The 27484-nt window shown below is 34.4% G+C and overlaps 2 protein-coding genes across 2 annotated transcripts in view; both read left to right on the forward strand.

The window, feature by feature from the left end:
• The window catches only part of LOC131676119 (acetylcholinesterase), a 90209-nt gene extending 85568 nt beyond the window's left edge, over nucleotides 1-4641 (forward strand). The window contains exon 11 of the mRNA XM_058955247.1: nucleotides 1660-4641. Coding sequence (XP_058811230.1) covers nucleotides 1660-1775 — 116 coding nt within the window. The 3' untranslated portion in view covers nucleotides 1776-4641. The remainder of the gene's footprint in view (nucleotides 1-1659) is intronic.
• Nucleotides 1-27484, forward strand: part of LOC131676155 (scoloptoxin SSD558) — a 431501-nt gene that overhangs the window by 271039 nt on the left and 132978 nt on the right. The window lies entirely within an intron of this gene.

Raw genomic sequence — 27484 nt, forward strand, 5'->3', positions numbered from 1 at the left:
ACCAGGGGTGGTTCGTTTGTGGTCTAGTAATGCCCTTTATGCACATCCCCGCGTGATAAAATTAGGCTAATTAAATATTATATATTTTTGTTTCAAGCAGGAGCGGATCCAAAATAAAACTTCGGAAAATTACGTGTTACGTAATAAGAAATAACTTAATTTAAGAAAAACCATTGAAAAATTTGGTTTGAAATGATTTTGAGTTTTGAACATTTTTTTTCCTTTTTTATTTCGCCTGTATTAGTCACATTTTCTTTTTTACATTTTAACGACATTCAATTAGCTAGAGATTACTGGGTAGAAAAAGTTATGACAATTAAAACCATAGTACTCAAGTGAGAGCAAGGATGTGAAGTTAACAGATCGGAAAACTAGAAGTGGCAGGGTCATTAGAACAGGCTTAATATCGTACTGGCTTAATTTTTGTCTTCTGCTAATGAGGGTCGAGCTTAGGCAGCATAACTACGAATCACCCGAGTTCACTAGCATGTGTCCTGGTATAGACAGACAAGTCCATCTTTACCGTGACTCTCGCTTGAGTACTATGGCTCTAATTTTCATAACTTTCCCTACCCAGTAATCTCTAGCTAATTAAATGTCGTTAAAATGTAAAAAAGTTTAGAACAACTTTAAAATTGAAACTAATTTAAAATTTCTTAACAAGTTGAAAATTTCCGCAAGGTCCGGACCCCCGGACCCTCCTCCTGGATCCTTCGCTGGTGTCAAGTGTTACAGAATCGACACATAGCATCTCAAGTTCGTGGCTGTCGACCCATTCTATGTATGTGCAAATCGTACTGACTATGTAATATACATTTCAACCATTACATTGAACATTGGAATCGTTGCTTGGACAAATGAGAAAGGCACAATTGCACCAAGAGGTGAATTAAAACAGGTTTTTTATGTTTTTTTTGCATTTTTGATATTTTACATTTCTTTGAGGCTGAGATAGGTTTTTGGATTTCAACTGGGGCGTAGCCATGGGTGTGCGGCGACGACCCTTCGCCCGCATTTCACACCACCCTAACCTTTCCCTTCCCTCCATAGAACCCCCTCAAATCCTCCAACCAATCATAATCCGAACAGCCCACCATCCTACATTCCTCAGACCTACCCCACTCTCATTCTCATCACCCTAATCTATCAAGCATACCAAAATATGCTGAGGATGGTTCGGTTTGGGCCCTGTGGCTGTATAAAACTGCGTTTTGAATCTTGCCGTCTAGTTATTTTAGCTACAAACCCTACGAAAAGATTTACGGGCAATGTTAATATGTTAAACATGATAGAGAAAATAAAAAGAGTATAGCACATGTATCAAAAGGATGCAATTGCTTATGTCGGTTCTCATTGGTTCATACTCTATTGATTTCGTATAAGACATGCAACTATAAGTACATTAGCTCAACTGAAGGTGCAACAACAACCAACATCCATTCTTTCATTTGTTATTTCAAGAATAAAACTTATCATGTAACATGATTTTAGTGTCATGTTCCAATAATAAATATTTGGTGGTACCTTAATTGGGCGTATAACTCACTACTACAACTATTGGTACACCTCAACTTCAGGATCACCTCCCTAAAATTATCACGACTAGGGATAGGACTCAATAAAAGGCCAATATTATTAATTCATGATTTTCTTTTCCAGTTCCACCCAAAACTTCCTGCAACCTGCTGGAACAAACGTCGGCAGCAAATGTGTTCTATCTGGATATTCAAATCGTTGCGGTGCTCACTGTCATAACGTTGCTGAGATTATTCTAAATATGTCCACCGATCGGCCCCTCTGATGTTAATTCACCCAGGAGAATGTAGAGCTTTACACATGACCACTTCTCACTAACGGTAAATTAGAGGAAAGTAATGTTTACCAACTTTAATATCTCGACATGCTACGACTTAACAAGGACAATTAAATTAAACAATCATAAAACATAAAATTTGATCAAAATTGCGCGTACGGTGAATTGAAAATAGTCCGAAGAAACTGTGAGATTTTATAAATCTGAATAAGATCAGTGGCAGGAACGAAAAATGAACTTGATCCTTCATAAGCTATGACTGGTGAGGCGCGGGCGCTTCTTACACCAACTTAATGTTGACACAACACTTTGCACGCTGCTAGAGGACCCAATTGAAACAACATGTGACACCGAAAAACGAAGCAAGTTCAGTACCACGAGACACTATCTCGACACGAAACTGAATGTGTAGACAGATACTTGTTAGATGTGCGGTTGATTTGAATGCTTCATGTGAATTATATTTTTACAAAGAAATTCGTTTTTTATTAAGCCATTTTGAGCTGGCTTTGGTTAATTTAAAATATACCAGAGATATAGCAGAGAATAACTGTTTCGATGTTTAAATCTTTAAAAAATAATATATATAAATAGAAAAAGGAAAAACTGCAAACATAGGTATTGATGCACATATCGATGGTTTACAATTTAGTGTATACATAGTAATATACCAAAGTTATTTGGTCTTAACCTGAGGAGAGTTATTGAATATATATCTCCTGACTGAAGTTATTTAACTTTAAGTTTGCAAGAGTGCAACCAATGATTTTTTCATGTAGTATAGCACGATAAATACGTTTGTGTAGTAATCCAAGTATTAGCGAAAGACTAGTCTTGTAAAATTATAGAGTTTGTTTTTCCAAAGGACCTAACAAAGTGCACTCCCTAAAACCCTTCGTGGTGCAAATATAATGTGAAACAATGCATATCTAAACACATGAACATATCAGTAAACGATAGCAAAAAATGTGTAAGAAACAAGTGACTGCACGCTTTTTTGTGTGTCGTGAAATTAGACAAAGATTTTGAACGTTTAGTATTATCAAAAAGTAACTATAAAAAGAACACTTTTTAATGCCATAACCCACCCTCCCCTTTTTATATATACCGATTTTATACACACAACTTGGAAAAAAGGTCACAAATTAATTTTACTGTCCTTCCACAAGCATATCATAGAAAAAAAAAGAGAGGAACTCATTCGAAATTATATACGAAGGAAGATTATATTTAAATCTCTCCGTAGAGGAGTAAGTCTTATAAAAGTGCATTTGTTGTTAGTTGTGCACGTTTTCAAGAGCAAAACTTATGATAATATTGGCAGGATTTAGATAAGCTGAACAGCACTGGATAACATAAGCAGTACATTGAATCTCATGGAGGGTTCGTATAATAAAGTTGTTATTGTGTAAGTGTAATAAAACATTATAAGGCAATTGAATATGTAGACAGTATCTAAGCTAGTATAATTATTTGATTACATGTTGTATTTTCCGAATGTGTTGCGAAGTAGGCTGTGTGAGGTATTCTTACGCTCTCCATACGTGGCACATGGATAGCGTATTATCGTACCGGTACTAGTGACTATGAAAAAGTTCAGTTGATAATCGATGTTACACATATTTCAGTTTTAGTAAAGGCTTGCGACATAGTATAGAACTAGCAAACTGCATGTGTGTCTGTGCGATGTGCATTCGTCTGTATGGATGGTACCGATTGAAAACGAGGCTTTTGATTGAGGTGAAGCTGAATCAGGTCAAATTATATGATTTGAAGACAGAAGTACTAACCTGACTCAGTTTCGAGGTTAAACAAAACAAATCATAAATAACTGAGTGCAGTAATCTGGTCCAATTCCGCCACGCTCCTAATGCCGTGAAACTTGTGAAAATGGAATATAACGTACTATCTCGTACTATAATTTTGAAAATTCAATTAAGTTATAGACAACGTTAAGGTGTAACTATTTTGATAGCGTCACTAAAACAAGATCAACAGAAATGGAAACCCTGAACCATCACGTATAGGTTTCCGTTAGGCAAACTGCATTCATTCTCACTGTTATGAACCCAAGCAACCATAAGTTGGAGTTGATTTAATAAATTAATTCGAATTAAGAGAGAGTTGCCAAATTCGCAATATATGCATTTATGTTGGAGCTTCTTTTATTGATTAACCAGCACTGGTATTCTGGCATAGAAGTTTTTGGTTACAACGCTTCCGTATGTAGGGCAATGTCCCCGGTTGTTGGCCGGGTATTGTTTTTTTGTTCATAATGTTCATTAAATACAAATTTTGTATGCTAAGTTCTATATACCGTTCGAAAGATGTGACAAATAGCTTTCCGCCGAAGAAAGTATATGGATTCACTTTTAAATGAAAAAAGATATGAGCAATGTGACGAGAATGTTTTTTGACCAAACAGCTTTTAATTTTCGATTGTGGGTTACCTAAACAGCTGTAAGAATTAGAAATTGTCATTCATTACCCTGCTCCGAATAGTTTCGTTGATATGACCCCTCGAACCGGTTCGCCCCGACTGCATTGAATTAGGCGGAGCGCTAAGCCTGTTTTTTCTAAAACTGTGTTTTTCAAATCAAGTGATAGCAGCGGGAATACACTATTTAACTACAGACACTTTATACACAGACTAGCGAAGTATCAAAAGTTGCAGCCAAAGGGACTGTCAAAAAGTGCAGCCAATCGAGCATGAGGGTTTTGAGAGGGGAAGTGCAAGAGGAAGCCCATGCAAAGCTTACCCAGTAAAGTTCAGCCGGAAATGAAATGGAATTCTAGCTGGTTCCAGTTCGTATACGGGCTCCAGTGACACAACCGATTCTAACTAGAATCGGTTGTGTCATTGGAGCCGGAATACGAACTGGAACCAGCCAGAATTCCAGTTCATTTCCGGCTGAGCTTAAAAACAGTAAAACAAGCAACATCCATGGTTGCTTGTTTTACTGTTTTTCTCTCCGCTAGTCTGTTATATAAAGTGTCTGCAGACATGTATATTTAACTATAGTTACTATATTTATAGTTGGGCGGACACAGACGACGGAAAACTGGCAGCACTTATTTTAGAATGAAAACACTGGCATTCCATGCAAATATTCTACCTCTATTCTAAGTTTTTTTGATACCATCGTGAGTGGAAATTTGACATGTACGTATAGCGAAACGGAGATATGATGTGATTTTATACTTGTGCGAATACCTCTTGATGCTACAAAAAAATTGTTTATTCTCGTTTCTCTATGTCCAATTACACAAGAAAATAGTAAAATAATTACCATCATAATCACGATACCTATTCTATATACATCCAAATGTTATATGACGTCATGCTCGATTGGCTCCGGACTTTGACATGTTCAATTGGCTCCCCTCAGAGTCTCCGCCTAACCATGAATATAGGAAATTAATTATCCATTTCTCCTGAACCAAAGAGTACTTGGTAGTTTAATGTTTCGGTTTGCGTATTACGTATCGCTGGTCAATGAAAAAGTTACTGGAACTGTATTTTATTAACAATTTATAGCTAGAAATGACAAAATTCGACTGGCATGCTGGCAATCAGCGTGTTACCAGAATAATGTACACAGAATAATGAGAAATTGCCCTAGGCTATTTCTCGGTCCTAAGTTAGGCATTGCGAGAAATTCCAGAAGTCAGAACCGAAGACTTCCCATAAGAAAAAATTAAGAAGAAAATGTGAAATTTGAGTACTTTTTACGCAAGACCAAATATGAATCATAACCGTTCCGTATTTTTAATAATAGTAACAACCGGAGTCATAAGTATTTAAAATTTCACCCACCTGCATCTCTCGCCGTAATGCGATGCTTATAAATCTATTCCGAGGTTCTTTCTCCACTTTTATTTTCCTTTAAATTGGATTTTGTGCCGAAGGATCTACAAAATAATAAAGTACACTGCTGGCCAATAAAATAGGTGTGAGATAAAAATACATGAAATTTTGAGTTTCCTCTAAAAATATTTTTTATTCCAATATTTTATAGTTAGGCACAGTCGTAAATATGAAAAAGAACACTTTTATTTGTAAATTAATTGTTATACTTTACAGGAACTCTCTCTTCCTTATGAAATCCAAAAAAGCACCTGGTCAATGAAATAGGTGTATTGTAATCCATTGCATTAAAAATTTTCAAATCCAATGATTTTAAGACTTTAATATTTTTGACAATTAGTAGCCTGTGGAACCTCCCTCATTCAACCAAATTTTATCCATTCACCTTGGTATTGAGTCATTCATACGCTGATAAGTTTCCGTTGGCATAGTGTACCATTCCTTTTGAGCTGCTTCCCACAAACGACCCTTATTTCTGAAATTTTGACCGGATAACTTCTTTTTAAGTACATTCCGTAGATTTTCTACGGGATTAATGACAGGAGATTGGTAGGGTCCGAAATTATAGTCACTTTATTATCCCGAAATCATTCCTTTACATACTTCGATGTGTGTTTTCGATCAATATCTTGCTGAAACTGCCATATAAAGGCACGTTATCTTTGGCATAGGACTGCATGACATCCTTTAGGATGTCCATTCTTTAGCCTTGCATTCGAATCTTGCCATTATAGTGGTGTTGCGAAGAATAGGACCTGCGCCATTCCACGAAAAGTAGCCCCAAACCTAATTGTTCTCGCCTCCGTGCTTTACCATATTTTGCATGTGTCGCAGATCAAACTTTTTGCACTTTGGACGTCTAACGTTTCGTTGTGCATCGGAGGAAAACAGGTTTATCTTTGATTCGTCCCTCCGAAGGATATGTCGCCATATTTTGATTCCTTCTGAACCAGGCCCATTAACGGTGTTGAAAAGTAAATTGCATATTTCTGCGAAGTCTTTTGCTTCGTAATAGTGGAACCTTTTTAGCAATTATTTCTGGAAGATTGGAGTTTTACAGCCTACGGCGAACTGTTCTCGGACTTACCACATTTCCAATTTGTGCTGTAATAGTCCTGGATGACACGAATGGATCAGATTTCGCTTATAATGCAATACATTGGTCAGTTGCTGTAGATGTTTTCTTGAGTTTTTTTGCGTGTTTCTTTTTTCAAAGGTTTTAAGGCATTTGTAAAGAAGTTTTCGGAATACCAAAGTGTATTCGCGATTTATTTATACGTCATATCTTCTTTAACAAAATTTCTCAGCAAAACTCGTTCCACTTGAGAACAGTGAGATGCTCGACCCATTCTATAACAAATCTTTGACTTATTCAACATTTAAATACATTTATTAGCACGCAGAATACAAACTTTACCAAATTAAACCTATAATGGTATTGAGTAAAATAATAACCAGTTAATATATTTCACACACCTATTATATTGACCACACAAAAAAGCCTGTGGCAGTCTTGTTTTACATCTTGACAAAGATTGCAAATAAAATCAGCGCCAACAACCCACTAGTAACTTGACAGATACCAAGGCTTGTGTGTGCGGTAGGTGTGATTGAGACTGCTGTAACTTGGTATGTGTAATTGAGAGAAAAACAAAATAATCTATAACACACCTATTTTATTGGCCAGCAGTGTATGTTATTTTAAAAGAACAAAGCTTGGGAAAACTTACCATTTAGTTTTCGGATTGTCTCGTCGAATATTTTGCTGTTAAATGAACATTCGAATATTTTTCAATTTCTTGCACCAGCATTTTAAAAAAAAAATTATGCTTGATAACGTAATGGTTATTCAAGAGTTTAGCCAACACTACTCAAATCGATACTCATTTTTGACAGGCTGTCCCAGTTTTTGCAATTGAGTAGTGGGAACTTAATTTTTGTGTAGTTTTGAATGAGCGTGCATGCAAATGTTGAAGCTTTAGCCGAATGTTTTCATTATCAACATCGTGAGCAAATTCAAACATGCACGTATAGCGAAACGAATTGGTAGATATGGTGTATTTCTATCCCTTAAAGGCACAAACCAATTTTTTCCAAATTTTCTGAAAATTGTCTCACAGCTTTAATATGTTACTATGATAATTTTGAGATGGTTTTTGCAATCTTGGTTTAAAACAAGGGTTATAATTGTGCGAATATCACTTGCTGTCACGTTTGCAAAAATATTGTTTACGATCGTTTCTTTTTGTTCGAAAAGGAAATAACCAAATCTTTTTTATCGTAATCGCAATATGTTCTCAACATGGATCCAAGAACAACGTCGTGCTCAATTGGATCCGGCATTTAATATGTTGGCTCCGCTCAGTGTCTCCGCCTAATTATGGATATAGGAACTATAGTGGACAACAATGGTCTATCGAGCAGTACGTCATCACCCTTATATCTCATTACTCCGCCACAATGAATTGAATGTTTCACTGATATATATCTTAATTTAATTAGACAATCAATTTATGATTAATTCATAATTGAATTTCTTGTTTAACTTTATTTTAAAATTCTGCGGTGCAAATTATCACTAGGATTCAGCTAGGGATAATTCTGCGTCTAACACACAGGAAAGAATTACCAGTGTCGCCAAACTAAAATATTAGAAATGCGCAATCCACTCTTTCAAGTTATTCAGTTGATCGCTGATTGCAAACATTTTCCTGCATCTACCACAAAATACAGCTCATGCTCATGTAATGTTTGTTGTGAAACTAATCCTTACCAGTTGTTAGCCTTTTGCATGGTAATTTCTTGCTAGCGTAATTCTGGGAGCTCTTCTTTTAATAGCTGATATGATTCTTACTACAGACACTTTATACACAGACTAGCGAAGTGTCAAAAGTTGCAGCCAAACGGGCTGTCAAAAAGTGCAGCCAAACGAGCATGAGGATTGTGAGAGGGGAAGTGCAAGAGGAAGCCCATGCAAAGCTTATAGCAGCTTCCGTGATGCCAGTTTACATCCATGGTTGCTTGTTTTATTGTTTTTCTCTCCGCTAGTCTGTTATATAAAGTGTCTGTAATTCTTACGAGTGTGTGTGATGCTTATGTTGCTTTTGATGGGGAAGCGATAGTTCCACTTTCCACAAGTCATGCGAAAGCGTCCATTTTCGGCATGGTTCGACATATTTCGGCACAACGTAGTGATATTTACGATGCGTTAAAATCATAATGAATTCCACAATACTAAAAACGCAAAATTTTATATTTAATTTATTTCTCAGACTTTCTAGATGGGTTTCCTGTTAGGGGAAATTATTTCAGTATTTTTCAATTATTCAACAACGATTACGTGACTAAATGAAATATTGTTTGAAACAATTTCTTTAGCATTTCTTTCAACATGTCGCATTTTCTGTAATTTATAAAGAATATTGTTTGGATTTGGGTAAATGTTACGATTTGCGGGACAGATGAGATTTGTTAACATAGTGAAGATTGTTTTTCTCTATGTGGTGATAATACTAGTTCATAAATCAAAACATTAACTCAAACAATAAGGTCTTCGCTCTAGCTTATTTTTATTATTATGAGGCATTGTCAGAATTTGATATAACAAAATAATTACGTGGTATGCAAATCAAGCTTCACAAATGATCCGCCTGAGTTTTTGTTTCTATATTCTGTCCTTGATAGTAATAGGGATCATCCATAAATGACGTAGCATTTTTAACACCCCCCCCCCTTCCCCATCGTAGCATTTCGTCAATAAACTCTAAATACCCCCTGGTAATTACGTAGCTTAACGGTAAACCTCCCCCCTTGACCCAGCAAAAATTTAAAAAAATATAAAAAAGGATGTTAGTTAGATGAACCGGGGAAGGTTATCGTGACATCAGGTCAGCCCCTATTCCCTTTTAAAAAAGCTACGTAGTATGGCATGACCCCCTACCCCCCTGTCGTCACACATCATCACAAATTACAAAACTACCCCCCCCCCCTCCCCCATTTATTGCTACGTCATTTATGGACGATCCCATACGATAATTATTGAACCCACATGACCGTGTTAATTGTAGCTCTCTTTGTTTTTTGTTTATTATGTTTCGGATAGCTTTATGTGAAACATTACCGTACACTGTAGCACGTAAGGAAATCATGTGGAATTATCTATTACAAATAAAATGTGACTGTTCTGTGAAAAACAATATCAAACCAATGAGGCGAGGACGTGTAGAAGGATTACTCTGATAAAAATAAACAGTCTTAGGAGAAACAATAGAACACATTTGTTGTAGTATATACATAGATCCAACGTCACAACTCAAACGCTTAATCAAACTCACTCCCCTTTATGTGGATATGCTCTTCTGGTAAAGATGAGCCCTAATATAGGTATACAGGATAAGACAACACTTAGTCATGTAAACAAATAGTAGACAAGCCGAGCCTTTGCACTTGATAGCAGTTTTCTATTGATTTATCTAGCGTATTCAAATGAAAGACGTTTTATAAGCACCTTGTATACAGCATTATGACATACAATTAACCAACACACTTACTGCATACCCTCGAATGAAATGTTTTTTGATAAATCTATATTTTCAATTGAGATAAATTAAATAGTACATCACACATCAAACTTTAAATAGAAATTAAACATTAGGAATCTAGTGCAGTAACCTAGATGATCAGCTGGTCTGATAATACAACAAAGTAGAACTACGAGAGCGAAGCAAATTCAAACTCAGTTGTGTGTGTGTGTTTGTGAGAACAGTTCAATCTGTAGAGGCAAAGTAGATATCAATCACACAAATGCTTTCAGTGTAAACCACGGTTATCTGATAATCGCTGCGGTTTGTTACATATAACGGTGATAGTTATTTTTTTATTTAACCTTACGCAAATGGCTCACTGAATGAGCAGCCGCAGCTGCTCCAAGATGATTTGGCTAGATTTTCAGAGCAGCGTGCACTCAGTGCACTAGTCCGACTTCCGGATGGTTAAAAATGTAGCATTGTAATGCCAAAACCTATAGCTACAGGTTAGATAGTTTATTCAAACACTAACAAGAATTGAATTTGGCTCTGAATGAGCGAGTTAAGGTTATTCGTTTCTGGAATCTACTGTCATTTTCGTTGAAATATTTTTTGTGCAGGTGGAACAGTTTCAGCTACAAAGACATTTTAACAATGGAATGGGGCGGAAAGTAGTAGTATATTTCTTATAAAAGCATGCTAGTTCAATTCCATATAGATTGATGACGATATTAACTTGCGATTATAAGCATTATAGTTAACTGGTTTCCATGATAAATTGCAATAATTGGCCATCAGTAGCACATATGTCACTTGTTGATATTGGTTTAGTCTGCGATGCTGAAAGTACCGAAGAAGGAAGCAAAACAAATAACTGTAGATGAATTTGTAAGAAGTATATCTTGAAAACCCAATTGTTGTAAACGCACGGAATGAAGTAAAATTGGTTTGAAATATGCTGAAGAATTGATGGGATACTTTTGCATGTTACAGCACATAGAGGAGGTGAAGTATTTCATATATGCAAATTACCGTGAAGTGCAAGTTGACAGACCGAGAACAATCATTTTAGTATAAAAAATCTTGCTTTCTTGAATTTGGGAAGCTACTAACCAGAAAAAGACTTGAATTTGAATGCAGTAAATTCACAGATGGTTCAAAAGAGCAAAGGTTGCAGTTGCATGTCTAAGAAAGTTTTTGTTGTTACAGCTTTTGAGTCAGGGGCCGTTGACATAGGGGAACTGGTGGGAAGCCCTCAACTGTTTCCAGAAATCAAATTTTAAATCATACAATAATGACAGTTTATTATTAGTACGATTATTTTGAGCATTTCAAGACACATCGATGCCACATAAGTTAATCAAACGTCAAAAAATATACAAAACATGCGAAAGCTAAATTTATGTGCACTTGGATGTCATTTTAGGGGGAGTCAATTTTGGGCAATTCTTGGGTTATGTTGTTTATGATGGTGGCATATATTTAGTTAACAACTTGTCCTTCAAATCTCAATATAGTTAATTGTGACTCAACTTGTTATAAAAACGCATCATTCTAAAATCGTATGCTGCTGAAATTGAAGGCATCGTTTAAACCATTGGTTGCTTGACTCAGCGTAGGCTGTAGAAATTGCCTGTATCGAATAACACATTCATAAAGCATAAAGCCGAACACGCCCAAGCATAAATGCGAAAACGTTCTTAACAGATACATACTGCTTATTTCTGCCTGAAAAATGTTTTCTCCGAACACAACTTAATCTAGCATACAACGGTTCAGCAGCGTTTCGAAACCCAACAAAACACATCTGTTTTCATAAGATGGAAGATTTATCGAGTAGCGCCTTAAACTTTCAATGAATACATTCAATTCTAGTGATCCATAGCCACAAGAGGACTGTAAAAGAGATGCATACATCCAAACTCGATCGGACAGGCACAAAGTCGTGAAGGGTTTTCAAAATGAAATCTAGTTGATGGTTGGCTGGTTCGACTATGATCGAGTAGTGTATATTGAATGTCATGTTTGAGTAAAGCTATTCTCCAAGGGTCTTTTCTATTTTCTATGGGCTTTTTACAACGACAAAACGGGATAATACAGCACGTGAAGCCCCTGATTTTGAGGAGGTTAAAGCTGCATTATTAAGCAAACCGATGCAGGAACTCTTGGAGATCCCTGTAACATGCTTCACGTCGTACGCCATGAAAATTTTTCACATTATTAGTGTAAATGAGCAAACCAGCGTTTGCCAGGAGGATTGTAACGTCGGTTAAAAACAGTGTGAACAGCCGAGGACCTAATTTACTTTCTTGTGGAACACTGGATAACGAAGAATCCGACAGATTATGTTGAACCAGCAGATCTTGTCTCTTTTTCACTAACATTCGATAGATGTTCCTTGCTTCATCGAGCGTTTTAGGGACTATTCATAAATTACGTAACGCTTTTAGGGGGAGGGGGTACGATAAATTTGACATGTTGTGACATATGGGGGAGGGGGAATAAGCTAGATCGTTACGTGACATGTTTTTGCTGAAGAAAAAAAAATTCACCGAATTTGTTACGTAATAAGGAAGGGGGTATAGAGAAATTTGTGACATTTTGTTACATGGGGGGAGGGGGAGTCAATTTTGGACAACTTTGCGTTAAGTAATTTATGAATGGTCCCTTATGAGTGAATGTCTGCGATGACAGTATTTCTGCAGCAATCTGGAACACCACTACCCAAGGTAGGAAGATGAGCATTGCACCAAGCAAGTACAGGATGGTATAGCTTGCGTGTTACAATAAAGGAGAATTCTAGTGAATGGTTTAATATACATCAGATCTGTCAAACTCTGAAAGCAATTTATTTAAAGTATCATAGTTACTACGCGGTACGCCATAGTGAGAGAATATTGTTGAAATATACTAGACCGATAATACGGATGTGACAATTATGAATCAGTTTGCGTTATCGTAGACCATGAAAGTCAATAATGGCATATTTACGATTGGTCGAATGCAGCCTTCTGGCAACTCCATACCATCATACCCAAGTAGCAATTGCAACTCGTTGAAAGTTTTAAATGTTGCACAACTGCTACACAATATTTTTTATTGTTGGATATATTTGAAAATAATTTGCACGGGTTTTTAAACTGATTGGGCAACTATGTAACTATAGAGCTGGCCAATAGTGTTAAGTATGCAAACATCAATAACAGGTGTGAAACTATTCAGAAACTTTGCTAACTTGCACAAACAGTCTAACAAGTTGCAAATGCCTCTTTGTTTGCCATTCCATCCTAAAAACAGAACTGTCCAACTACCTAGTGCTCGACAAATGGCACAGCTATTGTTTTCATCATTTTGCTGCAATTAGGAACATGTTGCACAACATACAAACAAAGTGCGCTTTTTTCATAACATAGTTGTTACCAAGTGAGGTACAAATACTATACAGTAACAAAGCGTGCTACTTGGGTATGGAGTTTGACAGCGACCTACATACATGGGGCGTTATAGCTATAAAGCTCCAAAGAAAGAATTATGTTCGGCTCTATGCTCGATATTCAAGCATTCCACATGCCGTTTTGCATCTTGTGGGATGATTTAATATCATATTATTCAGAAAATCGACATTTTAACTTAATATAGCTTTTAATCATTCGATTCAAAATTCATGTTTTGATTTTCATAGCAGTGATGCTGGCTGTACAGAGACGTCGTCCTTGACAGGGGGCTGGTCGAATGGTCAACAAAGGCAAATGTACTGTTAGTTTTATTCCATATGAAGCGAGGTTAAGACTCAAGTTACCTCAAGGCTTGGTAGTGTGCGTCAAAGAGAATAGGAAAAGAGACGAATAGTGTGAAGCCAAAAATACCTTATTGAGCAAACCAATCGTGCAATGTAAATAAACATTACTCATGCCTGAGTTGGAGGAGATAAGTATTGTAAATCTATCAAAAAAAAAAATTTGAATTTTCGTCAGAATTTAGTGCAATCGTGATTGTAAGGTGCATTCTAGAGTCTATGTATGAGTAAAAACAAGTTTTAGAATTATTTCATCTCTTTGTTTCGAAATGCACATCGTTTGATAAACAAATCCAACGATCGACAAAAGGTTTGTTTTCAAAATATAATAGGAGTCATTTAAAGTGCTGCCTTTGGAAACGGTTGCCAAATTCTAGTGTTGAAATCATCGTAAAGGGAGTGTTGCCGTTTTGACTGATTTTCACTCTGCGTCTCTTTCACTATTCTCTTTGGTGTGCGTAAGAAAAATTGTGCTCAGCTTTGCCACCAGATTATCCATTTATATCTTTTCAAAACAGCCACTTTTTCAAAAGCACCATTTAGCGAAACCGATAGTTTTTCCAGCAGATATTTTGTATGATTTGAATCGTTGTGATCTGATAAATCGGCTGATATTCTTCATTTAGAGTTTTGAAAAGTTTTAAATGGATAATCCGGTGGCAAAGCTGAACACAATAACACAATTTTTCCTACCCATACTACCCAGCGTTAAAAACTAACACATGCTCAAAAATGGTAATTTGAACCTTAAACACTACGAATAAAAATATAGTTCTCATATCGCTTCTGTTTTGAGTGACAGAAGATACAGATACACCAAGACGAAAACAATGGGAACGCCAGCGACAATCCTAATCTAGTGTTCTGTATCTACTCTTCAGACACTGCATCCAGATGAAACCTTTTTTTGTGATATATGGTAGACGAGCCCTTATTCAACTCACTAGTCAGGATGTCACACTATTAATATTGTAACTCGGTTTAAAGTGATCGGATTGCGCTTAAATAGGTATCAGCATGCTTCTTAAGAAGCAGTAACATAAAAAATATGATTTGGAAAATGTTAAATTTTCACGTTTGAGTGAAGTGAAATGTCAAGTACAACGCACCCTTATTCATCCTACCATTTGAACTATTGCGTTGAATAGAGAGAGCAGACAATGTTCTAACTAATGTATTCAAATGGGTGGGATGAATACAGGAGCTAAAATAAATTAGGGCACAGTAATCTTATTTATACAGTCGAGGAACTCGACAAATTCGATAATGATTTTGAGCAATAACTGCTCAACATTCGATCCAGTGGAAAGCTGAACTGCCGACGAATCATACATTTTGTTCATGGTAATCAGAGCCCTGTTAACGTGTCTACGTAACCTTTTTGTATCACAGCAATCCACGCGAAAAACAAATTAATTGCCAATAAGATGTCAAGTTACAATATGGACATGAGCCGGAATTCTGGCTGGTTCTGATTCGTATTCCGGCTCCAGTGACACAACCGATTCTAACTATAGACACTCATAGGGACCATTCAATCTTTCCAAACCATATTCGACCAGCAAAACTGATTTTTATTACAGGTTATTACATATTACATTTTGTGTAATAAAAATTTCAAAATTCAAATTTCCGACCCCCGCCAAAAAAAATTCCTGGATCCGTCCCTATTGTCGGATGAGTTTTTTCTGTTCGCAGAATAAAACCCACCGCTGAATTGTCAAATAAACGTCTCATGGATTGCCTAATTGGCGTAAAACCTAATAACTGTAAACAATTGATAATGGGTGATGAAGTGTGGCAGATATAATCAATACATTCTAAACTATTTCCAATGAAAGTTTCAGTCCTTGACACACATATGATTAGAGCTCAAAAGCCAAATGTCAAAAATTCTCTTTGCGGAGAAATTCGGGAGAAGCACGGTGCATAGCAGTCAACGAAAAAGAAAACTTTTCTGCCACCAACAGCTGTGCTGGGTGATTTACGGTTCGTCTGGAATTTCCCTCCGAAGTGAATTTTTTTTATGTTTGTCGGGAATTATTGATTGATGCATTTACACCTATAGGATTTCAGCTCAAAGTCCTTGTGTAGAAAGCGTCAAAACTTGGCGTAGAATACTTGTGTGCGTGGCAGTTTCTTCAGTAATTCTCCAGGAACGTTATGATTTGGGCATATAAAACAACTGTCAAAATTCTCTTTGAAGGGAAGCTCCGAACAAACCGGTATTGGCCAAACACAGTTCGTAGCAGTTGAAAAGGAGACACAGCAGGAGAAAACATTTCTCTTATATTTACTGCCAACATGTGTGATTGGCGAGTAACGGTTTTTCTGGTATTTCCACTTACAGGGAATTTTGACAGTTGGTTTGTACATACTAATCTTATGTTTGTCAAGTAATTGGTAAACATGACATTATCTTTACCACGTTTTATAAGCTGTTTGTGGTCATCACCATTAATACTTATGATGCATGCTATTATCTTGTTGCAGGATATATATATATATATATATATATATATATATATATATATATATATATATATATATATATATATATATATATATATATATATATATATATATATATATATATATATATATATATATATATATATATATATATATATATATATATATATATATATATATATATATATATATATATATATATATATATATATATATATATATATATATATATATATATATATATATATATATATATATATATATATATATATATATATATATAGGGTGTTTGGTTCATGGTTCAGAATCTCTCGGGGGGTGATAGACTGCCATATTTGGAGAAAAAAATTGTTCTACACATACCATCAAATCTCAACCGTTACAGAGTTATTGAACTTTTAGTGTAAAAAACTTATTTGTCTTAAAATACCTCTAACTTTAAAAGTATACTTTGTATTTTAAATGTTTCAGTTCCAAAGGTGAGAAAATTTCCTATTGAATGGTGTTCTCATATCTTTTAAGTAAGTAGTTTTAATTACCTTTTAACTGTAAAGTAGTTAAAAGTTAGTGTTTTTGAGGAGGTTTTTGCTAATTTTCTCGAAATAATGAAGTATGATTATAGCAATATCCATTATCCAAAAGTTGGGTTTTAGGACGATTCATAATTTGTTCTTGGACGTCATATTTCTATCTCTTCTCATTTCTTTGTAATTTCATTACTATACTTTTCCTGTAACCGACTTGGAAGTGCTTAAAAGACTCTAATCTAAAAAATATGCTTAATATCGTTATTTACAAGATTTCATTAGAAAGCTGAGAAAATGTCCTATCAGTGTATGTACAAATATCTTTTAGTTAAGTGTTCTAAATGATTTTTTACTGACGAAATAACTCAAAATTTGTATTTTTTGGAGAGTTTTCTAATTATTCTAATTATTAATCAACAAAATTTATCGTTACTATTGTTCATTTGATGCCCCTTAATGTTCTCTATAACTTTTTATTAGACACTTTGTCTATATCTCTTTTCATTTTGCTGTTATTTAATAGTTAACACAGCATGAGCTCGCCACAAATGTAGTGGGTTCGAAATCGTTATTTTTGCATATTAAACGATGTGATAAAAACGATTTTGCGTCGAAACCAAAAGAGATAATTGAATGGAGTCAAAGAAAGAACTGTAGAACTTGCTGAGATGCATTATTTCCATGATAATAATGGTGATGTTTATTATTTACTATTTTAAGAAAATTAACGAAAATGCTAATAATAGCACTAACTTTAAACTAATTTACTTTTAAAAGAATACTAAGTTCACTTAACTTAAAGGTATTAATGCATTTTTCACTGTAAAATTTTCCTGGCTTTCCATAAAAAGAAAAAATTACAATAAGTGCTGTAATTTTTCAATTAGAGCTGGTATTAGTGAAAATGAGATAAAAATATCCAAATTGAATAACCCAAAATCATGAAAATAAGAAAAGGTAAGTGTATCATGTCAAAGAACAAATTAAGCAGCTCATAAAGACTAACAATCTGAATTATTAAAATGATGAGGTTAACTATTAGGATTTTCAAGAAATGAACGAAAAATCGTTTGAATTTTTTTATTTTTCAATAAATTACTTTGAAAAGGCTACTTAAACTCATCAGCTGAAACATATGAGGGCATCACTCAATGCGAAATTTTCTCACCATTCGAATGGATTTAAAACATTTAAAATACAAAGTATACTTTTAAAGTTAGAGGTATTTTAAGACAAATAAGTTTTTTACACTAAAAGTTCAATAACTCTGTAACGGTTGAGATTTGATGGTATGTGTGGAACAATTTTTTTCTCCAAATATGGCAGTCTATCACCCCCCGAGAGATTCTTAACCATGAACCAAACACCCTGTATATATATATATATATATATATATATATATATATATATATATATATATATATATATATATATATATATATATATATATATATATATATATATATATATATATATATATATATATATATATATATATATATATATATATATATATATATATATATATATATACATTGACGAAAATATTACGAATGACATCTGCGAATTCAAATTTAATTTTAGGGAGCAGAAAAATTTGGCCATGTCCCATGATCGGGGATCGAGATCGGGTGATTTGAAGATATATACATTCAATTAAATTCTAATAAACGTAATTTAAAGATAGTTCCAAACCATTCTAAATCAAACAATGAAGACCATCGTCTAAGATGATTAACACTTAATTCATTCCATATGGAGTTAAATAACTCATTAACAAATTTTGAGACAATTTTGTCAAATTAATCGCTCTCTACTTTAATACTTTTGCATTACTAAAATTTGTAATCCATAAAGAATTTATTCCTCAATTGTGAGTAAATGTATGAGTCACATCCATTTATTGATAAATTGTTAATTATATTCAAAAAGGCGATTTTTAAACAGCTGAATTGAATCATTTAAAATAATTGATGTTAAAACAAAATTCACTAAATTTGGAGTCACGTTTCCTTACAAATCTCAAGCATGCTAGCTTTGCTAAAACATTGCGAAATGCGTCAAGCATTGCCACCTGTAACATGGAAAAGTGCTGAAAAATTTGGAAACAAATGATCGAAAATATCCTCGCTGTTAAACTCCACCCAAGGTAAATATCACCTAGGACCTAAAATACAGTTTCCACTAATTTGAAGCAAACAAATAACACACGTAGGAAAGTAAACGCAGCAAACTAATGTCAATTCTATGTAATAGAGTACTAAGCTACACTAACAATAAATAGGAAATAGAAATACACCCACACTTTTAGAGCTGATATTTTGACAAATATAGTACGATGCTTTATAGAAGACTCTTTAACTAGCTACCTAACTACTACTAGAACGCCACCGAAAAACAATGAAGCGGTGAAAACTAAGTTTGTATCACAAAAGAATTGAACCTAAAAGTATGATTATCGCCCACTAAAAGTAATAAATAACATACAAACACACTAGTTCTGCATACCATACCCCCTTATAGGGATAAACAATATATTACAAGGTACTACAGTAATCCTTTTAAGGATCGGAACCATTATTTCTGATATTGGAAATGAATAAACAAACAGCAAAGTTTGCTTCAACATCAAACACATCACTGTATATGGAATAAATATTATTTGTAATAAAAACAATTACAACTTAGAAAGTGTCAGATATTGTGAAACAGTTAAAACAATTATCGGAAAATAAAGGTTTTAAGGGTAAAACCATACACGTAGATCAGTAAGCCTGTTAATGTGCTTTATTCTCGGAAAATTGGAAATGCATAAAATGTTTTTACAAATACGAGTGAAGACGCTAGGTTATTGACAAAAAATAGTTTCAAATGTTAGAATATGAAATTAACACATAACAATGATGCTTATGATGACTTTTACAAATACCTTATAGGCTATCCCTTTAGAAAATTATAATGCATGATAATATTCATGAAAATAGAATAAAAGAAATATTTCAAATAGATTTATAAACGTCAGGTGCAAATTTTGTCTACTTGCCAAAAAGGGAATTCTTCTGTTCAGTCTGATATTGGTAAGATCCAATCTAGATCAAAACAGGAAAAAAAACTAAAATTTTCGTTGAATCTATGCTCAATAAGTCAGACAAAGTTTCAGTGATGAAAGTGCTTGCTTATTTTGTTTTGAAAGTGAACGTAGAAAGCTATAACACATGTGACGAGCAAATAATATGTGTTCAAAATATAAATTGTAACTGTAGCTGATTAACATTCATCGTAGTGACCGGGCGGTTTTGGTGCACGTTTGAAAGCAAATACCATAAATAACTTCTGATCATTTAATTGTTACGTGGATCGTCTATTCACGCTGTTATGATTTTGGCTAAAACAAGACTGAAGTAATGATCTCGGTTCCAACATCGACCAATGATACATGCCAAACGCAGTTGTTATAAACAAGCCTAGTTTCTAAACTGAATGGTAATTCAGTAAACTGGTTACATAATTTGGGCTCTGAGTATTTTTATGTTGAAACTATTAAAACAGTGAGCTCGCTTTGCCAATTGGTGGAGAGTAATCATGGACCACCCAACCGGATGCGATGATATTCTTGCAGCAAAATTCTCTATCGATAAGTTGCACCAAATCGCCGCGGTCCGCAATGTTTCAAAACACACGCTTTAGCTGTGGCCTGGTAAAAGAAGCACTTGTACGTGATTGAAATATTTCTGGAACGCTTATCCAACTCGAAGCATTTCAGTGAACAGATCCATCGCGACAGTGTGGACAAGCAGTATATGGTATACTGTATTTCGTAGCGAACTGCCTCTTCACACGAAATAAAGTTTTCACTACTGCAAAAGCTTCGATGCTTCATGCAACATTTCAACTTATGAAGTATGAAATGTACGAACCATCGATTGTGCTGACATTGGAAAGCGTCACATGTGAGAATTAGGAATGATTGTAGTGGCAGCCACGTGTACTAGCAGTTTTTAGAAGAAATCCAAAAGAAGTGTTCTTTAGTTGGCACTGCTATGTATGTCACGTCGAGTTGAAGACAAATAGACTAATATATTATCGTAAAGTATCAAGAAACAATGTTTGTACCCACAACATATCAGAGACTATAGAAACGGATACATATCTACTATATATTTATACATACGACATATGTATTTTGTAGTCTAAATTATTGAACGAAAACCCTAGCGTACGACAAAAGTATGAAGAGGATATTTTGTAAGTATATAAAAACAAAAGAATACACAGTAATGTAATACAGTTAATATATTCAAATCGGAAGGAAACCTACAATGCTACACTCACATCCAAATTTTAGCAAATGCAAAACAAAAGTAAATTACAGAGACTATATTTCACTAAGAACCAAAATGTGGTACTAAAAATAGAATTACGGACGCAAGAATAGCACCTTATTGCTACAACAAAATGTCCACGTTGAATTCCAACAAACTGTAACCACAATTACATAATAAGAAAATAAAAACAAACAGAAAAGGCTTATTAAACGAAAAAAGTGGCGTACATTGTTACAAAATGCATATTACACAGACTATGGAAAAAATAAATATAATTTCAATCAAAGTGATCTTCTTTCGTTAATTGATGACACTACTTTGCTTGCAACTTGAAGGTCAAGAGAATTAGATTTATATCCGCTAGGAATGTTATAAAGTAGTATTAAACTGATTCATGGGGGATATAAAACTGTGGAAGCACTAGTCAGCTTAAGGTTAGGACAAGGGTTCAAGTGTGCAAGTGGAAGCATCATACTTGACACAAAACAACAAACAAAATTAAAAATAAAAAATTATTTGCAAAATAAAAGCTCATTCAATTCATTCGTACCGTGACTCTCAGGCAGTTCGGGTGTTTTTAATATCGGTCCGGTGTGTGATTAGACGCTTTGTTTCGGTTTTGCTTTGTGTTTGTCTTTTCATGGCCACATTTTTCAGTCTTTTAATCGCACAGTGAGGTTCGAAGAATAGCCAGTTACACTGAGAGAATGCATTCGTAAATCGCTAAGAATTAGTTTCGTGCAGACAATTTTCATAAAATATTCCAATTTTTCGTCCATATGATGAATCATTCGTAGTTATATTGAAACACTTTTATTTTTTAATACGACTTTTTCGTAAACACCACGAAACGACTTTCATTGGCTTATTACGAATGATATATACGAGAGTCGTCATATTATTTACGAGCACCATTCGCCAAACCGTCAACGTCAAAAGAGTTTCAATAGAGGTAGAATATGGTGTCGTTGTTGCTATATGTCAGATAACACTAGTTTACAAGAAAAATAAGCTTCGAGAAACTGTATTTTCTAGCCTAATTTTTGGTCGCTGAACACGAAAACAATATGCACTTTTATTTTGTTCAAAGAAGCGATTTTGAGATTTCCTCAAAAAACGTTTTTAATCCACCTAACAGTGTGATGAGACATTTCTTATAACTCTTATCACTCTCTTCGGATATTAATTCGTTTGAGAACATTTAGAACTTGATGCTTCGCGATGTTTTTGATAACACATACTACATGGGATAGTGGCAGGACTCAGAGAATCGCTCAAATCAGCATAGGACAACATCAGTGCTAAAAATCTCGAACCAAATTAATGGGAATAAGCGAAAAAATGGCCCATAAAATAGACATACCAACGAATTATTGTTAATGCTCTGTTAATAAAATATCTAAATTGTGGTGGGAAAACTGAATTTTTCTAAAGGGGTTATATTGTACTAAGCCAAAAAATCGAAATTTTTTTTTGAATCGATTTGAAGTTTATACTTTACTCAAATTTCCAACGCGACTGAGAACTAAGAAATCAACGCTTTTTCTTGAAAAGGGCGATACTAGCAGTGATACCATTCAATGAAAATCAACAGTGAATATTTCCAGACTTGGTTTTATTTCCTATTTAAGAACTATTGTGTTTTTTTACATCCTAGATTGCATGATTCAGTGATCGAAACCCAAAACTTCATCAACTATTTGAAATTATTAAATTAAAATTTGTGTTTGCTATTGAAATTGACAAAATGATAGTATCGCCCCTTTGGCGATTGTTTACTTTTTCGGTCCCACCCATCAGCATTGAAGTATCGCCCTTACGTTTTCTTACAATAACTACCGTTCTACACCACCGATTTCGTCCGTGTTTTTTCAATAGAGATCATTGTTACTATTTACAGCTGGTATCAGCTTGATAATCCTAAAAAAATACGAAAATAACAGTTTCGCCTCTAAACTGCTAGCAAAAAAGTATCGCCCTGTTTGTTTGCATGGAGCGTGGAGGGCGAAACTTTAAATAAACAAACAAAAATACAGTTTCGCCCGTTGTATTTTTTGCTGTAGTTTAAGAAAGCAATATCGTAGAATCAAAATTTTTAGGTTAATTTATTACGTTTCCAAGCCCTCATTCGCATGTTTGAAAAAAGCCTTATGTTTACATGTGTAAGTATCGCCCTTTTCACAAAAAAGCGTTGAAATGAACTCGCAGCTCCTGATATCACGCTATCTCTGAAGTGCATGCGTGCATAGTTTCAAATTTTACTTCGACATCGACTTTTTCTAAAGGTGACTTCCCAGTAGTATCCTTGATTTGAATTATTATCGCTAATCCTAATGCCAAAGAACAAATAAAAACCTCACGAAAACGAACCGTTTGGGAAAATCATCATCATTACTGGAATTTTCATTTTCACGAAACTTTTCGATAACCTTCCGTCACTTGCGTTAATACACTGGGTGCACAGTGCTCTGAAAATTTAGCGAAATATTCTTAGGGCACCAGCGGGTCTGTAAAGAATACTAAAAATTAATTTCTATTCCATAATTTTCAGTTCAGCAATTCGAGAGATCGTGCTCACCGCAAGCCATGAAAAATAGACTACGTTGTGAAGCGATGGTCACTATTTATTAAAAAATCACGGTTAAATAAAAAATAAAACTATTAAAAAAATTCAAATAGTTTTTAATTTTCACAAACTTATTAGGAAAAATTATTTAATAAGCTTTCGTAATATTGTGTAGGAAAAAAACTGAAAATTTCAGTATTTTCTCTATCTGCAACATATAAACCCTTAAGTATACCAATTAATTGGTATACGAATTGGAATAGGTTCGCAAAGTTTTGGAAGAAGTCTATAACATAACCCCTTGAAAACTACCTAAAAATTGTTGTAGTTCGATGCAATAAAAAAATCTCCAAAAAAGAAATGTACCTATTAATGTGAAACACAGCGAATAATACATACAATTAAAACCCATTTTTATCAGTCTCATGGTGTATTCTAGGCTGACAAAATGGGGACATTGACTAAATCGGGCATTTTTTTTCTTTACAATAAACTGAAGCTGTTAAAATATTCTTCTCGTCCCTTGATGTAGTCTGATAACTATATCTGATTATGATGAACTTTTTATTTTCGCATATCTTCATGATAAGGAAAACATGATCAAGAAAGGATTTACTCGAATTCAGTCTTGTTCGTGTGCTAGAACCCATCAAACATATGTTCATATTTGGCTGATAAAATCGGGGTTTCAATGTGTTATAATAGATATTCAGCATTCGAAGAAGTTTCTTTTGAACGAGTGTAGAACGACTTTGTTTCTACTTACTTGAAATCAGCGGCGTAGCCAGAAATTCGGTTTGGTGAAAATCGATCATATTGTCCACACGGTATAATTCCGAAACCGTAATTTTTGAAGTTTTAAAATTATGCAAAATTAATTTTCCAGAAAATAGTAACAGAGTTCGTGTCATTAGCGAATTTGTTGAGACTTTATTGTAGTCATGAATATTAACCTGAGAAAATTCACCATAAATACTTCTTGGACGATATACCGTCAAAATTATTTTATCAAATGATGCGCTGTTTAACGTTTGTAAAACTGATCGAAGATACTAAACCTCCGAAATTGGCGGTTTCAAAATGATGCTATCTTGACCTTAAATTACTGTTTTTGAATATTTTACCTATACATATAATTGGTCATACAACAAAAATCAAATGCTCATCAAAATCGATCAGAACCTGCTAGAGTCGAATGGAAATCGTTATTTTTCATAAATTTCTCTCTACATTCGGAAAGTGTTATCCTCGTTATTAATCATATTACGTTTTCGTTTCAACTCGACGCATTCCCAAAATAAAAACCTGTTTTAATCCACCTAGTGGTGCAATTGTGCTTGTCTCATTTGTCCAGACTACGATTCCATGGCTGCTTATGTTCAATACAATGGTGAAAATGAATATTACATGTTCAGTACGATTTGCACGTACATACAATGGATCGACAGCCACGATCTTAAGATACTATGTGATACTGAAACATCGCTTGAAACCAGCGGCGGATCATGGAGAAAGATCCGGGAGGTCCAGGTCCTGCCGAAAATTTTCAACTTGTTAAGAAATTTTGAACTAGTTTTAATTTTGAAGTAGCAACCCGTCACTGCATACTCCCTCCGGGCCGGTATGATTGACGATATTTAGAGTGATTGCATAATCTTTCTATATGAGAAAGGCAAAAATGTACCAAAGTCCAAAGAAGTCAATTTTTGTCAAACATCCCAATGTTTCATGCATTTTAAAGTCATTTGGCATCAAAAAAACAAATTTGATTTTGAAAATTTTTCATTTCAGTTTATATGGGAATTTGTTGTGTGAATGTACTCTTCAACTCATAACTCCGAAACCGGAAGTCCAATCAATAAAAAATTCAATAGCAGCCGATGGGAAGGTTGTACCTTTCATTTGAGACTAACTTTGTGCAAATCGGTTCAGCCATCTCTGAGAAACAGAGGTCACATTTTTTTCCACATACACACATACATACACACACAGACATTTTCCGATCTCGACGAATTCAGTCGATTGGCATATGACACACGGCCCTCCGGGTCGGGATTAGATTGACGAATTTTAGAATGAATGAGAAAGGCCAAAACATTTTTAGGAAATGTTGAAATTTATGCATTTTCTTTTGTTAGCAATTCTATGTTTCATAGACATTAAATCAATTTTAACTTCGCTTCCTATTAAATAAACACCCTTATTACAGCACATTTCTACAAAAATGAGCTCAATTTGAAAAGAAATCTGAGGATTATGATTGATTACAGAACTCTGGAATTTTCTATTGGAATGTTTTCAGGCAGGAATTTGATATTGATGCTATTAGACAACTGTGAAATCAAGACCAATAGATCAGTTACATATCAGGACCCTATTCTGACAATTTATCAAAAGTCCTCATGATGTTTACAACAACAGGTTATCAATCTACGGATCAGATAATTGTTATTGTAATATTGAATTAAATCAGTCTGCATCAATAAATTTTCAACTTCAATACAATATTTTTTTGGGTGTGTATGGTGTTAAACCCCAAAACCTTCTCTTGGCTACGCCGTTGCTTGGAGTTATTTATTTCGCTTTTCATTTTCCGACATGTTTCAGATCGATCCGACGGTTATAAGTTAGAAAAATTGCAGTCAGATGGTTCACACAAATGAACATTTTTGTATTGATAAGTTATCAAGCTCCTTCCAGACAACTTAGAAGTGTTCGGTGATTATTTCTAGCGGTTGTAGATAGTAAAATGAAATACAAAATTCGTTTTATCGAAATAATGTTTAGCTTATTTCAATTACTATTATTACTATATTGAACAATAAATAGGCGACAAAGAGTAATCAACAAACAACAAGCCATAACTTTTAAAGCATTCAAAATAGATATTTAAAGTCTTCAGTAAAGTTATTCGCAAAAGTAAGAGCTACAAATTTGCTGCAGGCATCATTTCGATACAATCACTTCCAAGAAAATGTGTGAAAATATCTCACTCATAAGGGGATTAATCAGCAAGAGCACAATACCAAAAGAAAGGGAATATTGCCTCCATTAAATTCTCCGAAGATACTATTGACCTAAAATAAGCCGTTCTGGCGTTAATAATAGATTACATGTTTTTGGTCATATTTCTGGCAATGGGAAATGATAAAAATCTTTCGTCCGCATTTAATGTTAAATATCTCTTTTGATAATAGTCCGATTTCAACAATCTATAGCTTGTTCGAAAGGTATTTGTTAAAACTGTCTAAAAACATATAAATTGTTAATCTATATTGTCAATTTCGGCAGATAATTTAAAAAAAAACTGCAAAAAACGCCATTTTTACGCATTCAAACATTCATATCTTGGAAACTAAACATCAGAATCAAAAACAAATTAATAGCGTTCATACTGTTTTTTTAGTTCTTTCATTTAAAATTGGTTTGGATAAGATCGGTTCAGCCATTTCTGAGAAACACGAATGAGAATTTGTCCATTACATACACACACACACAGACACACACAGACATTGTCCCAAATCGTTGAGCTGAGTCGATTGGTATATAAGACCCGGCCCTCCGGGCCTCGGAAAAAATCTTGAAAGTTTG

The sequence above is a fragment of the Topomyia yanbarensis genome, chromosome 1 (genome assembly GCF_030247195.1).
Source record: "Topomyia yanbarensis strain Yona2022 chromosome 1, ASM3024719v1, whole genome shotgun sequence".
Classification (NCBI taxonomy): Eukaryota; Metazoa; Arthropoda; class Insecta; order Diptera; family Culicidae; genus Topomyia; species Topomyia yanbarensis.